This window comes from Myiozetetes cayanensis, unplaced genomic scaffold (genome assembly GCF_022539395.1).
Source record: "Myiozetetes cayanensis isolate MyiCay16 unplaced genomic scaffold, myiCay2020 scf6-25, whole genome shotgun sequence".
Taxonomy (NCBI): Eukaryota; Metazoa; Chordata; class Aves; order Passeriformes; family Tyrannidae; genus Myiozetetes; species Myiozetetes cayanensis.
Window position 1 is genome coordinate 29,412,365 of NW_026087853.1, and position 18,705 is coordinate 29,431,069.

The following is an 18,705-nucleotide window of genomic DNA, read 5'->3' on the forward strand; positions in this document are numbered from 1 at the left end:
GAAGACATTTAAGCACTTGTTACTGTGTGTCTGAATGTGTTGCATTATGAAACCATTAATATTGTAACAAACATACAATTATAATTTAGCAAATGGGATGTTATCTAACATTTGGAGGCAAATTGGATTAGGCTGAGTAGAGTCTGAGATGGAAAGAATGGCCTAAGGGTGAATCTTACCTTTTTTATTTTGAAATACAAATACATTAATAAATGTATATTCAAATATACACATATTTAAAAAGCCCAGAAACATGAATACAGAGGCAAACCTCTGAAGTAAAATTATGTTGTTATTTTCTCCAAACATTCACATACAAAAGTGGAGGAAAGAGTTCACTATGTTTACCTTAACAGTAAGTGACCAGTTTTACATGAACTTAGCTGTAGGAAAAATAAAAGTTGAAAGCAACTAGCAAAAGATTATTCCAGATGGCATCTGTCATATTGTATTTAGGGTTATTTTAAAGAGATTACTGGCACTCTGAAAACATTCTATTGTCAGAGTTTTACTAGGCTGCATTTGAAACCCCAGCACAACTTATTACAAATATGGAAGTAAATGTTTTCTAATGTGTATATAGATTTTTATCTACACTTAAATATACAAACCTACATGAATTCCAAGGTAAGAGTGAGGTGAGAAACTTAACTACAAATAAATACAAGTATAATATTTTAAACACCACACACACACTCTCTAAGCCTTAATTTAATAAAAGGTGAGGAATCTGCAGTTCCTACCAGGCTGATTATTAGAAAACTGTATGGTGAAGTGAAGATTCCCTATGAAATTTAAATGTTACATATTGAAAAGTGGTAAGGGACATAAACATTTGCCGACTCCAGCAATCAAACAAAAACTGCAAAAAGATGTATTTGTTTATACAACGGACAGAAAGAAAGGATGGGAGGATACTAAAATTTGACTATGTTTAGCTAAGCTGGTTCTGGCATCCTCATGGTTAATGTGCATGTGGTGTGCAGTGTGAGCTCAGCAGTTACTGGGCCAACTGTCTCAGTATTTCTGGGAATTCTGCCTATTCACAGTGCAAGGATTGTTCAATTGCTGCAAAATGTACAAAATGAATTTTACAAAAATGAATTGTAAGGAAGGCCCCATTACAACGATTTTACAGCAAAGATGTCAACATCAATTTTTCTTTCATGCATAGCTAATGATTAAAACAACATATTCCATTTGCCTAAGAATTTATTTCATACAGGCACATCAAAATATTGAGATACAAAGTTATCTTTACTCTACCCTTATTATTCATTGCTGCTGAACCCACACCATTGTTCAAACCATGAAAAAATAAAGCAAACTTGGCAAGAAATACTTAAAACAAAGGCTCATCAATATTCTCCAATTTGTCAACATCTCAATTACAGCAATGGAAAAAATGTAAATTTCATGTGCTTTGAACACTGAGGGGTCTATTCTTCTGTCAGTGCACATGCGTAACTCCCACCACCATTAATGGGAATTACTCATACATATCAACACAAGGACGGGCCTCTCAAACTTGAAAGGAAAAGATGAATTAATAAGGGCTACTTGCTTCCTGTATCTTCCTCAGCTGAAAAAAGTCATTGTTCTGTAAGAGTTTTTCATACTTCATACAGTTCACCTTTATGAGGGCTGTGCCTTCTGAAATAATGCAACTTCAGTGAAGCATTATTTAATAGGAAGTTTGATTTTTCACAGTCTGGATGTTTAAGCCTTTCTATCGGGAATTTTCTTTCTTACAGAAGACAGCTCTCTTCCAATAAAACCATACCCTATACCTTTATAAGTAAAAATCCAAAAGAAAATTATGTTCTGAATATTATGATGAATTTGCACACTAGCTTCAGCAGGCTTACCATATTTACAGAACTAAAAAAAAAGAAGATGTAGCATTAGCTTTTGGATTAGCTTCCACAGACTTCGTATGAATATGTTATTTTTTAATTATTACTAACATCAGCCTGTTCCTCTCCTTTTTCTGACTCCTGGAGTTTGGTTCAAAGATTTATGTAGTTCTAGTAGAGTTTCCAATACTAGGATAGTATCTGGGCTTTGGGCTTTATCTGGTACTTTTGTAAACAAATTGAATAGTAAGGTTATTACAAGATTGTATATGGTGAATAAGAAATATATTACCTAATTTTTCTAAAAAGCATCAATCCAGAGAGTTAACCTGTGATCAATGTGTAATTTCAGCTAGTATTTTAGTTGACTTTGCCCTGAATCAGATTAGCAATCTTTGCCAAAAAAGGCTATTGTGGGCAGATTTGTGGGACAAACATCAAACTTGCGCAAAAGTGCTTCAAAATTACTCTGAGATTTGCCCTAGAGTGTAGCCTCAGATATTATTTATAAAGGGCCAGATCATTCAGCAGAAGTAGTCCCACCAAAAAAAGCCACCAAGCCAAAAAACCCACTTATCAATGAGCTACTCACTCACATGGGTAAAGCAAAGTGGATATGATACTCCTTTTATATTTTTACTGCCCTATAACCTATAAGAGGTTTCTTGTCTCTGGCTTCTCACTTATGATCAAGTTTGTCACCCAGGTCTAATCCTAAAAAGATGCTGGACTTCCTGAAAGGTTCTTAAGGAAAACAGCCTCCACCTAACTTGGCTGGATCCGGCCCTTTGAATGACTGAACTGTGAATAAGACAAATCAGGTATACAATACTGGTATCATAAAATATGAAACTGAAATTATTCCCTGGTGCTTTCCTATAGACCACATGTTTTTAAACCTTAAAAAGATTTATTTCCCACTTTTCATGAATAATCTGCCATATTCATTTTTTGTAATATCCATAAAGAAATTAAATAGGAATTAAAGACTGGGAGCATCACATCCATCACTGTGGTACAAACTGATGCCAAATTCTAGAAGTCATTTAGCCTTTTATGTAAAGGCAGGGGCTGTTTTCACTTTGTTTCACAAAGAATAAAGAAAACACAATACCCCAGAAGACTTTCAGATGTGCTTTTTCTCTCCAAAGAAAAGGGTGGATGATAAAGCTACACACACCTTTTAATCTTCCACTTAGAGTTTTTACACATATATTCCCTGGCCAAAACCCCAGGGTCTTCTCTCTCCTCTCCCCTTCTCTCACCCCCTTTCCTGCCATCTCCCTTGCTATAACTCAGCTAACCCAACAGAACCAGTCAGTTTTAAATTTCAGTTGGGACCCCGGTGACCTGTTAATGAATCTACAGAGAGGAGAAAAACTCACAGTGTTGAGTTATGCCTGGTGTTGCTAGCTGACTTGGAGTCAGAAATGCTTGAAGCGTTAACGTAATTGCAAGAATGTGAAAAATGAAGCGTTGGGCTCCTGAGCAAAGTGAAAGGTCAAAGCAAGCCCTACACAAAACAAGTCTCTGGAAGATGGCCTCATTAGACCATTAAATCAGCTTCTCCTTTCTCTCCTTTGTAAGGTGTTTAGAATGTTTTATTTTTATTATTGGATATATTTAACTTTTTCTCTTTCCAGAGCAGGGGGAAAGTTGATTAGACCTACTAGATAACTTCTAATCTCTAAAATAGTATTACACAGAATTAACTTGCATTTGTGAATCTGAACTGGGATAAAGTCAATAAATGCTTGGTGGATTACAGATCACTAGTAATGGTTTGCCAAATGATCAGTATGTTGTATAGCTTAGTTTTCTGTTGAACAAGTGAGGTGACATGTTAAGAACAACATAGACACTTACCCCTAATAAAATTAGGATAATCTTTCAACATTTACTGCCTGAAGGCCCTTTCTTTAACTCTTTCAATACCAAGGTGCTTCTAATAATACCAAACATGGACTCTATTAACCCTTTTGATGCCAAAGGACAGCCATGCACTGTCATGGAGAGACTGTCCTCATAAACACACAAAATGACTAAACTTTCTTTATTTGGTTCAAACTTTAAGAATTATGAATGGATCCTTCCAAGCAATAAACAGATTTACCTCATGCAGAGAAAGTCTGCAAAAGACAGTCATCACTTAACCAAGGTCTTTCTATCTTCCCCCCCCGCCCCCGCTTCCAAAAAAATAATAATAAAAGAGAAAAAAATCACAAGCTGCACATCATAGACTTAAGGCAAAAGCAGAGACCCCTGGAAAGGGTTCTCTCAAAAGGCAGAACAGACTGACTCTAATATGAATCAATCTCTGCTGCCACCAGGCCTTAACGTAGAAGGTTGTAATTTACTAATGTAACACAAGACTCTCTAATGAGCTCCCATTTCCAAGAAATCCTTTGGGGTAAGTGGAACTTGAAGCAGCATTTGTGGATACTCTCGACAAAACTGCAGGGAAACGAAGTTGACCCAAATAACTGCACCAGAATAGCTCAAGAGGGCATCTATCCGTCTTGAGACCAACTCACTGCCAGTTCACAAATTATAAGGTAAACCCTGTGCCTCTCAAGGAAGCATAACAAAAATTCAAGACGTACCTCCCTCTCTTTAGTCTTTTCCAGGACTGAGAGAGGGAGAGCAATCCAGAGCCATCTCCAATGGGAATTTTGCTGGTAGAATCATCTTTCAGCTGCCAGCAGCTGAGTGGAACAGTGATTTTCTACTGGACGTCTGCTTCCCTCTAAAAGGCCCAACTGAGCACAAGGGGAAACATACTAGAGATGTTTTGTTGTGATAGACTGGGCAGCACTAGTGACTGATTTGGCCCTTCAGTGGCTGTTCCCCTTCTGCAGACAGGAGTCTAACAGGTTAGTTAAAGTCATATATATTAGCAGAAAACTCAGTTTCCAATGGGAAGTTGGTGTAGTTGTCATCAACTGCTTTCTCTAATGCTTATCAATAGTTCCCAAGCACCATGAGTTACATGACAAGTGATCAGAGACTAGCAAAATGCAAGATCCCTGGATATTGATACAAGGTATTTCTTTACATCAAGCATGGTTCAATGAAGGAACTTTTCTAATTTCTAAGGGGTTACTGAGGCACAGTGAAGATATAGGTCTGCCAAAATTTCATACCTGTGGATGGAATGAAAATGCTGTGGCAGACCACTCAAAGGAATAGTTTTTAAGTATGCAAATGATCATCTGCTACACCAAACATCTCAGCCACAATATACCACAAACATTTGGTCAGCAGTAAAGCCTATGGACAGCTGATAGACATAAATAGCTATTATTTATTAGCTGTGGCCAGCTAATAAACACCAATATGCTGGTTAGCAGTCAAGCTCTCCCTTTCATCATTAGCTGCTAAAGCTGTAATGGTTCGTGTTAGGTCTTGTACAACTCCAATCTAACCCCATGGAAAAAAAATCCTTGTGACTCATGTTGGAGCTGGATCACACCCTGTGCCATGACTGCTTTCTGTCAGCTATACGATTACAAACGTATAAACAACTCTTACAAATAGGAGACAAAACCAAACCACTCCACCAGAAACAAACTTCGCAAGTTTCTAGAATCACAATGGGTACAACACCAGATCATGAGACAGACAAGGGGATTTAGCTCTGTGCCAAGCAGTGGGCCGCATGACAGACATGCAATCACATATCTGCTCTGCCACCTAAGTGAGGCAAATATCATTGTGAGAAGTGGTCCACAGCATGAGACCTATCATGGGAGCTCTAGCCCTGAAGGCTTCTCCTCTCTACAGTTTTGGGACCCTGCATGGCTTGTTGGATGTCAGCCCTGTCACTTGGCTCTGTTGAGCACGTGGGTGAAAACACAGATGCAAAATACTGCAGATGCACAAGAAATATCTCATGGTGGGACCATATCATAAGACCTTATAAAGGTAATATCTCTCTCACTAGCAGAAGCTTACCATGTTTACAAAGAAAAACATGAATGGAGTTCACCTTAAACTTTGGTCTTAAAAAAAAAAAAAAAAAAAGGAAAAAAAAACCCAACTCTGAGTCAAGATCTAAGAGTGACAGTAGGCCACCATTACCCAACTTTTAGCACTAGAGACTTGATTCTTACACCTTCTGGACTCACTTATTCTTCTAATGAGTAGTGTAAAACACTATCATAACAAAATGACAGCCTTTGACACTCAGTCAGCATGGATGCAAATGACCACACATAAGGTGTAGTAGGAAATAAAACAAAAAATCCTGAAATAATAATCAAACTTCCTAAACCCTTGAGAAGGTTTCACTGTAAAGGTACATCAGAGATTTTGCAGCTCAGGTGCATCTCTGTTTACCATTCAAATCCAGATTTTCAGAAGCAGAAACAAATCTGTACAAGCAAACATTGCAAGAAACATTTTTCTGTCCAGTTCAGGTTTTACTTCTACTTTATATAATTTAGCAGCATCATAACTTCATACAGACGTTTCTTCCCTGGCTAAAGCTACAGGTTAAATTCTCTGTCTATAACTCAAACAACTGCACCACAACTGGAGAGTATGTCTGTCATTATATTTACTTACACCACACAAAAATAAACTGTAGATAACCAAATTTGTAAAGGAATTGGCAGAACTAATCAATTGTTATTACAAAGCTTGTTTGAAGATTAGATATTTCACTTTGAAATAATAATAAAATGCAGCTAAGTGGGTTAAGAAAAGGAAATACCGTCTCCCTAAGTCACAGCTGATTATACTGCAAGTCTGCCACTCCATGTTTACTCTAAGGCAGATGTACTGATATAATGAAAAAACCTGGAGTTATTTTAGTCATGCCTACTTTGCGGAGGGAAAAAGTTTGACCTTTTACCTTGCTCGCTGCTGTTGTCTCCACTCTGGGAAGCGTGGCCCCCGCTGGAGGGCCCTGGTGTGCCTGCTGAGTGCGTTGAGGTTGCATCATCATGGTCTCTCCAAGATGAAGGATTCTGGTGTCAGAGTGCCAAGGAATTTTTTCCACGGTTTCCATTCCAACAGCAAATGAAGAACAGAAAGAAAACCAGGAGAAGAAGGAGGGGGGGAAGTATACACATTAGCATTTGTCAAATGTGCCAAACACCGATACTGTTTTCACAGTGTAATAATTCTTCAGCAAAGACAAGCAGAGGAGGTACAAAGATTTACTTGTTAAAGCACAGAACAGAGGTGTTTTTTTTTTTCTTTTTTAAACTTTCCATAGAGTTTTAGAACTAATTGTTTTAGTAGTACTGCAGAAGAATATATCAGGAGAGAAAAAAAAAAGTTTCTTAATGAGCTCTACAGGGTAGTGGGAGGAGAGAGCATCAACCTGTACAGTTTATGACACTAGGTGTTCTCATTAGAATCAAAATAGTTGGTATGCAAACTGTCTTCTTACACTTTGTTTTTACAGACTGACTAGAGCAGTGAGGGGAGGAGGGAAACAGTTTCAAGAAGTACAAGAGAACATGCATGGGAAAGGAGTATGTCCTCACTTGCTACCCTCTCTGTCACCCATTTAAACACTGGAAAAACTTCCAGCAAAGTTATGAGGGGAAAAAGCAAGCTTTCCCTGAAAGATGTTATGTACCAGGAAAGATGCTTCCTCATCCCCCATCCCCCATCACCACCTTGATATGACACATTTCAAAAGACTTTCTAGAATTATCTTTCTAACAGTTCGCTTACAAGAATTGTCAAGAATAACCACCAGGTGATTATATAAAATAACATGTATAGTGATTTTTATGTAATTCTTTCTACATTACCATGCATAAAACACTACAAAAGGGAACACAGAAGACAGACATACAAAGTTTGCAGAACTTGGCTAGAGTAAGACCTCAACTACTGTACTTTAGTCACATAATTCAAGCACACGTTCTAATTTATTGGGTATTGTCTTTCCCAGACAGAGGAACTGCTATTTAAAAGGATAAGTGAGGAAAAGTTAATGTTACAGTTTAGTGCTACTTTGTTGCGTGTATTCTCCTCCTATCCTCCTCCCCTTTCCTGATCATTCCCAATACCCTGCTGTTGCTTAAAGGAAAACAGGAATTCTACTGTACAGGAAGAGCTTTATCAGCACCACATGAAGGCAGGCAAGAGATGGAATTTCCTCTGGCAGAAAAGGAGAGCAAGAACACATGAAACAGATCAGACTAGGGGCAAGACCTGTGTTACTTGTCACCTGTATGCAAGAACTTTAATCGAGTGCATTATAATAATTCAACAACAAAACAAACAATAATTCCCCCCTCAAAAAAAAGAAAAAAAAAAAAAAAGCTTTTTAGGTTTGATTGTGGTTTAAATCTGCATTGTGAAATAACACCCTACTATTAAAGCATGAGGAGAACCTGAAGACAGCAAGTGACAAGCTTGGATACGTTTTTTGAGCAGGACTGATCCTGACCTCATCTACCCCAATGTGTAGTAGGAATAAGTTCAACAAAATCAACTGATTTACCCATTGTAAAATACAGCGTGTGATTGGGACCAAGTCCCAGAATCTATACTGAAACATCTCAAAGTAATCTCCTAGCACTGATTAGTACCACATGCTCTATAGCAATGCAGAATAGAACTGCCAAATAACGGCTTGCTACAATACCCAGTAACATTAATCTGACGGGCCTGACCCGGATCGAAGCAGAGACAAAAGAAAGAGCCCATAACTTCAAAAGGTTCCCAGCAAAGTCTCATATGACCAAAGGGTAAGAAAGATCCAAATCACCTTCACTTTACAAAGACAGACAGACACATGCACACACGTACATGGTTCCATGGCAGGAAGACAGGAGTAAAATCAGAAGACAGGTCAGGATCTGAAATTTGCATAACCTGTCAGCACAACAGACAGCACAACAGCACTTACGGCACAAAATCACCACCCCCTCCAAAACCTAGAAGACTGATCTATTTTTCCTCATGCAGAATTACAACAGGGAAAAAAATACCACAAAAAAAATAATATTTTATATTCATCAAGGCTATTGTATTAATTAAGTCTCAGAAATAATTATCAATACTGTAATCTCCCGCAATTTAATGGAAAATAAAACAATAAGGAAAAACAAACAAACAAAACAAACTAACTAACTACCACATTTTACCATCATTTTACAGAGTCAGGTGGAGAGAAACAGAAGGATGAGAAGTCTTGAAAGCTTAAGCACCCCGGATGTTATTAGAACAAAAAAGTTGAAAATAAGGTTAGAGAAAAGTTCAGATGGAAATAAAATGCAAAAACTGAGCAAGTGTCTTTACAGTTCAGATTAAAACACAGTTCTGCCTATGAGCTTCTCTTTTTATCTTTGAGTTAGGAAGCCACTCAAATAGCTTCAAGCTGAAGGCAAACAGCAGACAGGAGCTCTTCAGCCCTCTGCAGCCTCTTAGCGTCAGCTGTTTGCCGGATGGTAATCAGATAAAGAGCTAGAAGAAAAACATGAAAAAGGAAAGAAACAATAGCATAGCATGAGTTTAGCCCTCCAACAGCATTATACTGGAACCTTCTTTTAGAAAAGGTAACAATTGCAACATGTTCACCTAGGCTAAACTTTTCCGGGAACATCATGAGCTATGCTAATTTTTTGTATTGCAGGCTTTCTTATATTATCTACTGTTGGAGCTCCTTATCACATGTATGAAAATTACAATAATTGACCAGTAACAATTCAGCTACATTTTAAGGTAAATGTCATCCAAAACCTATCATACAATATTTCAAAAGCTAGATCAGCCTTTCTGTTTCAAAACCATAACTGAATGAGACTTCCCACAGCTGAAAACACTTGCTGTCTCCACCAGGCTGAGTTGTTCTTGACCTCAGTTTGTAGATCCTGTTTTAGAAAGACAGACCGTATTGATTGGGAATTCAGTGTATTTCTTGTGACACAGTTTTCTTGAGGAAGCGATTTGGCAGAATTTTGTTGAAGAACAGAAAATAAAAGACAAGATATTTACTAGATGCGACAGTAGAATATTGGAGGAATTTGAAAGGGAGGGAAATAACTAGGCTTTAATATTATAAAAAATTACAAATAATTCTAGGAGTGGAGTTTACACATTCATAAAGAGGCAACATTCTTTTGCTTTGGACTAAGATCATTGTTACATGCCAGTGAACTTCTCTTTTTCTCCCCTAGACTGTTTCCAACCTTGCATCCCTCATGAAAAAATTCTTGGCCAAATGACTAATCGTAAGAAGTTGTTTTATACATGTCTTCACTAAAAAAAGAAAAAACAAACCCAAACCTGGGACCAAATGACACATCTAAAATGTGCTTCACTGGAAACACTTTATCGGTACAATTTAGGTACCTAAAGAGATCCTGGCGTAAAGCCTGCTAATGTTAGTTGCAATTTTTCTGTTAGTTTCAATGAAATTTGTATTAAGTCATCACACTGGGGGGGAAGAGGGAAAAAATAAATCTAACAGATAGCTTTAGATAAATTACACAAACTGCTAGAGTGGCTTCTTGTTTTTTCTTGCAAGTTTAGTAATATACTTTGCAGAAACACATTGAAGAGTGTGGATGATGTCTGCCAAAATCCAATTGCCTATTTTCTATATGTGTGCACACTATAAAAATTTCACACACATATGACCTAAACTAATGTTAGATACCACAGAAAGTGAACAGCAGACTTGTATCTATTCTCAGTCGTTTTAATAACTGGGAGTCAAATATGGTACTCCTCTTGCTCTTACCTAATTGTGTTAAAGAGCAGTGTTACTAGGAGAAAAGCAGTGAATACCGAGTAGAGCACAATAGAAGGAGATGGAAAATAGATACAAGAAGCTATGTCTCCAGGGAAAGTATTTTCTATTTGCTGGGCTACACACTCGCAGCTGATAATGCAAGTTGTAATTAATATAAAAGCAGGAGACAATATGGGGAAAGCTTGTACTAGCAGGGCCACAGGAGATCACTCCACTGCTATCCACTGTTTCTCATTTACACACACAGCCTTCCCTAGAAAACACAATTTTTACCAGTATTTTTTACCTTGGAAGCTAAAAAAAAAAAAAAAATTACCACCATAGAATTTTGCTAAATCTAGAAAAGAGCAACAGAAAGGACAAGGGTCTCCTGGCATACAAAGCCTATCTGACACATTACTCTTTTGTTGATGCTGAAAATCTTTTCGAAACCACAAGAATTTTTAACTGCTACAGGATTTCTTGAACAAAGATCTTGTAACAAAGAAATTTCATATAGGAACATCTTCTGATAAATCTCAATTCTTACTTTGTATGCCCAAAATTTCCACTGGGTGAAGTTTGGCTAGTTTTTTGTGAGTGTATGTAATACTACTAGGGCTGATTCTGATCTCATACTGCTTTTTATGGTGATATTAAAGACTCAATTAACCATAAGAAATCTGCTTCTTATTTATAACTGGAAAGTAAAATCCACCAGGCCAGCTGATACCCATGTGAGTAAGCTGAGCAGGATTTGGCTCACAGACATTAACTGAAGTTTTGAGTATACAACTCTGACAGGATCAGGCCCCGACATAATTTTATCAGATGAAATGGACAAAATCATTACCTTGAAGGAACAAATAAAACACAAGGTGCTTTCATAAAAGAAACTATAATGGCTAGAGCTTATTCTTTGTGAAGGTGGTTGGACTCAAAGGTCTGCTGAATTAATTTTGCAAACACAAAACTGAACTGAACTATTGACACAGATGGCATTACCAACCCCAAATACAAGCCAAATCCTGTTCACCTTGTTCTTACAAGTAACACCTGTAAACACAGTGGAATGACTGACATGACCGATAACACCAAAAACTTGTGTCTAGGTACCACCGTATACAAAAATATGTTAGGCTATGTAGGACAGGGAATCCTATACCTGTACATGTGTTTCTGTGTGTGCATCTATGTCTGTCTATATTTTGTGAGTATAAAGTTTAGGATGGTGTCTTAGAGACCATGTGGAATGCATTCATAATAAGCTTACTGTGTAAAGAAATTTTTAATATGCAAATGAGCCATCAGAGACCCTAATTTGACACAATATGCATGTTCTCTAAAAAAGACTACTTCTGGTATTACTAAGGTATATTTTTCCACAGATGCATACTTAATATGATTGATTTTTCTGTGCCAGAATTACACAATTTAAACAAAACACAAGGCATTGAAATCGCAACCTATCGGATATTTGTGTATATATGTAAAAGTTTCAGTTCTTGTCCCTTGACTTTGCATTGAGAAAAGTGTCAGGAGAAATTTTTGACCATTCTAGAATGTAGCAGCATTCTGAAAAGGTGTGTGCTTTGTATTTTATAGTTAAGACCAAAATGATACATGTAATCCACCTAGTAAGGAACTGAGACTTATAAAATCAAAAGTTTCTTGGTTTTTTTTTAACTGTACTTCTATGTCATTCTGTATGTCTGCTCTTCATCTAGACAGATAGACAACTCAAACCAAAGAGGGAACACTATCATCAAATAGTGCAATACATTGTTTGTTCATCTTGTGAGAACACAGTTTAAAATTACAATACTAAAATTTGAGCTGCAGACTCAAATTTGAGACTTCAGCCATTGACTGAAGCATACCTTGGCCCTTCAAAAAGAGGAAATGCAAAATATCTACAGTCTCGGAAAGTTCCTGATGCTCCTTGCCCCTTCAGAAAGCACAGGGCCTACCACAATGTCCTAAGTCTTAAGCCACATCCCAAGAAGTTTGCCTTATTATTGTTGCAGTTGGCTATTTGTTTTTTTTTCTGGCACACGACAGAAAGAGCACCTCTGGGGTCTGACCCTGCATTTCTCAAAACTCCCACTGAAGTCCATAAAAGTGTGGCATACCTGGAGACTGTAGCATCAGGCTCCCAATTACTTCTTCATTGCTCAGTGAAATCTTACCTAGAGATTTGATTATATAACTGGAACAGATATGTATTACCCTATTTTTATTTTTTCTTATCTACCAGATGTCAGGAATTTGCACAGAGCACTCTTTGAGAAGAAATATTAAAGAGATGTAAATTGTCTGGATGTCCAAAAGTACAGAATAGAAGTATCCCTTCATTTGAGAGCTGAAAAGTTTAATATTCAGACTAATATTTCTCTTCTGCAACTAAGACATTGGATTTCTAATCTGTCAACAGTCTTTTTTTATAAAAGAGATGTATGTATATTTCTATCCATTTTTAATTAAATTTTATAAATTATGATCTGTGTATTATTACCTCTGAGTTGCAAATTGACTAGAACACATAAACAAATATTAAAAAGACTGAGGCCCTGATCCGGTTCCCACAAAAGCTAGTGGAAGGGGAGCCATAAATTTCTATGGGAGAATTGCAAATAGTTTTGTGCTAAAAGAAGAATTGTGGCATCAGGTGAAGCAAGGTACAAAAGAAATGTAACTAAAGTACACAATGTTGTCATATGATCAAAAAAGTTTAAAAATCTCCAAATTTTACAAGCATTATGTTTTTCAGATTTTAATAACTTGAAAGAGAAAAAAGGATCTTTTAGCAATCTGAACAGATATTTTAGGCTGAACACAGAATGCAAGATAGGGCTCAGAATGTTTATGTTGAACAATAATAAATTGTCTGTACTGGGAAACTCAACTTGAACTGCAGCTGCAAAGGTTTCTTTCCTTTTTTCTTATCTTTTTTTTTTTTTCTCCCGTAACTGATCTGGTTCAGCCAGGGCGTAGCTGTAATTACCTTCTTCCCATCTACAGCTAATACCTCAGAGCAATAAAAAAACTGAGGGTGTTAAAAATTCAAGCGCTAATTGTAGAGTGTTATATTTACTAAACACAGCAGAGTAATAACAAAAGTTTCATCTTCATGTGGCCAGCACTGCTCTGTTTGATCTACCAAGTCCCTGGACCCTTTACACTAACTATATTACATAACGGTTATAGCACACTAAAATAAAATTCGATAAACAGACTTATTACCAAACATGTACAGCAAAACCGCTTACAGCTGTCTCCTTTTTGCAGCACAGGTGTATCTCTGAAGAGTTCATTCTTTTGTTGATTTTGGTTTTGGTTTCCAATTAGGTGATATAAATAGTAAAGCAGTAAATTTTGAAAGGGGAAGCATGCACAATTTGAGTACCTCATTTAAAGCCTTATGGTAATAAGGTAATATGGTAATAAATATTGGTTAATCCTACAATTGTTTCTGTTACTTTCCCTTTTTCAGATTTTCAGGTCTAGCAAAGCAATAAAGCTGAGAGCTCTCTTAGTTCCTAGTTCAGCACTGCCACTGTCACCGCTACTACCCCTCACATTCATGTTAAACACAGAGAGGGTAGATTTACACAACTTAATAAGAATAGAGGGGTATGGATTTTTGGGGTGTCAAACAGCTGTCACAAACTGTCACCTCCTTAAGAGAAACCTTGGCATACAACAAATTAACCTACACTTCTTTTGGGCTATCATTATTCATAGCCAATCAGTTGAAATGCTCCTAGTATTTCATGTGCAAATAAAATCATGAGGGGAAGACTCGTGGATCAGAATAGCGGGCCAATACATAAAACAGAGGAAACAACACGCTGTCTCTGTCCTTCTGAAGTGGCTCATCATCTCCCCTGCACCAACTTTCACCAAATGAGATCTAGCCTGAGGCTATATATTAAATATGCATATCAAGGCAAATGAAAAAAAATAAACCTGGAGAGTCAAATTGGACAAATTTGCATGCTTGAACTGTTACATTTTCAGGTAGATGCTCAGAAGTGATAGCTCATTTTTTAATAGACTTGCATGATTATATTAGCCATTTTTAAAAGTTTTTCCTTCTCTATGAATAAAGGTGGATTTCTTCATGCTGGAACCTTGTACAGTGCAAATACAAAACATGGTAGTTTGACTAAGCTATAAAAAACTATTAAAGTTTTGTCAGGAAAACAAGCTAATATACAAAAAAAAAAAAAAATCCAATAAGGAGACACATTTCCCAAAACGCATGAATAAAATGTAACTATGTGATACAGCTCTTCATTTCCCAGTTGGTGTTCTGGTTGCACAAATTATTGCTTCCTTTCAAAACAAATAGCAGGGGGCTAAAGTAAAAATGTTATAGCTCAAATCTCCAGGAAATAAAAGGCTTTAAATTATAATACCCAATGAAGTGGTAAACCCTAACGGGTGCAAGATAAATGGGTTGTCATATTTATTTTAGTTTGTTTTTGGGGCCACAGATTCTTCTTAGGGACGATAATAGTTACCAAATTATCAAAATGCTAACCCCCTTCCACCTCTGTCCTATCATTGTGTGTGAATTTAAATATTATAATGGAGCACTGCAAATTGGCTTGAGCATTTGCCATCTGCCAGAACCCTAAACAAGCTAGTTTATCTAATCTCTTCAATATAAACATAAGCATGCTCCATTTCTACACTTCCACTTGAAACACAGGCTTGTAAAGAAACTGTACTGGAGAAACATGTTGGGTTTTTTCTGTTTCTCTAAATTTTACACAATGAATCACTATCTTTCAGCTTGTCACTCACTTCAATTTCTTTTCTAGTACTCTCCCAGAATACTTATGCCCACTAATTTAGGGTTGTAAAATGCCATGATACAAATATTTTTGAAATTGTGTCATGACTCATGGAATTTATTATCTACGTGTGAGATAGCTGATAAGTAGAGAAACTTTCAGGACATTCTGCATACCTTTTTACTCTCAAAATAATAGATTTGAAATGTAAAACATTGCACAAACCTTGTCCTGCAATGTTTACTGAATACAAATGAGAAAATGAAAGCTAAGGCTTGGGTCCAAAAATATTTCCCATAACTAAGCCGTGCCAGAAGGGGGACATTAGAAGAATTTATTATTATTTTATCTCCCAATTCAGCTTCAGTCCAGGTCTAATGTAATTATCAGATACACACACAAACAACGTGTTTTCAAAGGAAACAAAAGCTCCTAGAAAGCTCATTCTCCCTGGGCTTGCAGCTACTCCTCTTAACACACTGGGAAATAAAGGCAGGCGTCTGTGCAGAAAGCATGGTTAACTTCACACCGGGTGTTAAATTAATATTTCAACCACAAAAATATTAGACTGTATCATTTAGATTATGAGTTCAATTGAATCTAAAACTGTGTAAACCCCTTTACCCCCCAGGGATGCATTCCTATAAATAAACTGGAGTTCACACCCACTCTTTTTAACAGAGCTATTCCTTCCCTTTTCTGCAGTACCAGCTGCAATCTTTCCGTTCACATCCCGAAGTCTCTCTGCAGCTACATCTTTTGAAGGATCACAAGAGCCGCTCCAAAACCCAGAAAAACAAAGGAACTCGCCTCACCACACACACCAACATTTAGTCCTACATGCATTACACTAATCCACCAACTCCTAAAGTGTTAAAATCAACCGCTAACCTATGGTTACTCAATCATCATTCTCTCCAGCTTTCTGTAATACATTGTTAATAATTGCTTCATCAAGGTTACTGTCTTTTATTATGAAGATGCTTCAGGCATTTGGCAATAAGTCCATATTCTGACAATAAGTTGCTCTAAAGCAAAAGCATTGGAAACTCTAATGTGCTAACCCTTTTTTTTTTTAATGCAGTGTGGTATTGCCAATAATTCTCATCACTTGTCATCCCCACAAGAGGGGAGGGGGGAGCAAATCAGCAAACTTTCTCCCTAACTTTCTTGTCTCAATTTCCTTACATTGATGCATTAATTACAAAGTTGGCAAAGAAGAGGAGAAAGCACCAGTCCTCACATCAAACAGACAATTTGCTAGCTCTCCAAGCCGCCCAGACCAGGAAACTTTACAAACCATTGCAAACTCGATGCTTTACAGATGGAAACTGAGGGAACCTTTTGAATTTCTATAACTTTACAAAGTGAGAGGGAAGAAAGTGTGAAGATGGGATCTAAGCTTGCAAGAGGTTAAAGTAGTAATAATACTAATAGACAACAGCAGCAAAGCAAGGAAATTGGGGACAGGTCCTCTAAGCACGTTAAAGTCTTAAAAATACCATAAAGAAAACAGAAGGACTTACATGATCGGCTAAATTTGTGGAAGATCCTGAGAGTTCTTCGTGGTCTGATTTGGAGCTGCCATCCCTTTCATCAATAACGAGGTCTATTGGCATTTTTCCTTTCAAACAACTAATGTACCGATGGCAGAAGTTATCACACAATTCATGAACCTAAAAAGAATAGCAAGAATAATAGTATCAATAATGGCAAAATATCATATTGCAACTTTTTTTTTTTTTTTTTTTTGGTAGCAAGGACAACCCTCTGTTCTACTCCACAAGTAACTCTAATTAAGGGGGACAATAGTTGAAGGCAAGGAAACAATAGAGAAATTGTTGCGGCACATATTATTCTCTAGAGACTCATCACAGCAACAAGTTAGAGAGAGAGATAGTTGGCTTGGACTGGTGTGCAGAAGAAAATCAGATTTGATGATAACATCAGAACACTGGAAGCTGGACCCAGGTGGTATCTCTGGAGCATACACGAGCTGGAGAGGTACAATTAGTCACTTGGGATGGGATGAGTTTAAACCGGGGCTAAAAACAAAGGTCTAAATGGCCGGGAGCAGTAAAACGAAGCTACTCAGTGAGGTTGTGGTTAGAACCGTTCTAATCCCAGGACACAGCCCCCTGCCCATGCCGTGCAGGGGCCCCTGCCTCTTCCAAACATTTAGTGCTTGCTTGGGGTTAATCTGCCTGCCAGAGCTGAAGAGGGGAGGGAGTGATTTCATATCTTTTTATTAAGCATATTATTTCTGAGTGAGGAAAAGAACGTCTGCTGAGGGAAGGGGTAAGAAGGATGGAAGGGGTTTAACATGTTAAATGTTGAAATTAGACACAAACACACATAGAAAAAAAAAAAAAAAAAAGCGGGCTGGGCCGGGCATGCCTGTCGGGTGTCACATGTTCTGATGGCACAGGTTATAGTGTCACACTGCGTTTCCCCTCTCTTCTCTGGCCATGTTTACAAGTCAGCCCAGTCGGGAGGGAGGGCGGGGTGAGGGAGGTGAGGTGGGAGGAGGAGGTGAGGACAGGGGGGGAATAGCATGCCCCGGGCCCATCTCCACGGCTCTTACCTTTTCTAATTCCAAAAGATGAAACCTTAGTACTTGTATTGCTTGGATCATCTGCAAGAAAGTTTTGAGCAAGAGGTTACGTGTGAGACAGGAGCACCGGGGGCTGTGCAGAGCTGCAAACCCAAGTGGGCAAGGGGGAGAAGGGGATTGTCAGGGCGCGCAGTCATTATCCAGGATTTTAGCTCATTGGTCACGCTTCAACAATTTTGATCAACTTTAACCTAAGCACTTGATTTTTATCATATTTATTCCAGGAGCGGTGATTAGTGCTTTATTACCGCGATCTTGGAGAAAACCTTTTCCTCTTCTCCTTGCTCCCTTCTCAGCACCCCGGTCCTCATCCCTGAGAGTCCGCAGAGAAGTCTGTCACACACTCTCCTCCTCCCCCCACCCCCATCCCCCAGGCCCGCAGGAGAAAGGGTAGTGAGTGTGTGAATAGTTTTTTACAAGCGGATTTAGGCACTTTGAATATTGAAATCGTTCACATTACCAAAAGAATTACGTTAGAAATCTCCATCTCTCTCTTCTTAAGAAGTTATTTCCTTCACTTTAACTTCCCATGGCTTTCAAACGCAGCTTTGCAATGCATTGGGGCTCGAGAGTTTGTCCTGGCTCTCTTTAAGAGTGCAGCTCTTTGAAGCCCCTTGACGGCAACTCCCCGGCCGGCTGGCGCCCCGCTCCCCTGCCTGCGCAGCCCTGGTGCCTGGGTCGGCAGCCGCTGCCCCGCCGCACCGATCGGCCACGGCCCCGGGCGGCGGAGGG

At 38.1% G+C, this 18,705-nt stretch overlaps 1 protein-coding gene across 4 annotated transcripts in view; it reads right to left on the reverse strand.

Annotated features, from left to right (window-relative positions):
* The window catches only part of MEIS2 (Meis homeobox 2), a 173,269-nt gene that overhangs the window by 150,006 nt on the left and 4,558 nt on the right, over positions 1–18,705 (reverse strand). For all 4 annotated transcript variants that reach the window (XM_050336964.1, XM_050336963.1, XM_050336961.1 and 1 more), the window contains 3 exons: positions 17,944–17,994; positions 16,886–17,035; positions 6,712–6,826 (listed from right to left, as the gene is read on the reverse strand). In XM_050336964.1, the coding sequence (XP_050192921.1) occupies positions 6,712–6,826; positions 16,886–17,035; positions 17,944–17,994 (316 nt within the window). The remainder of the gene's footprint in view (positions 1–6,711; positions 6,827–16,885; positions 17,036–17,943; positions 17,995–18,705) is intronic.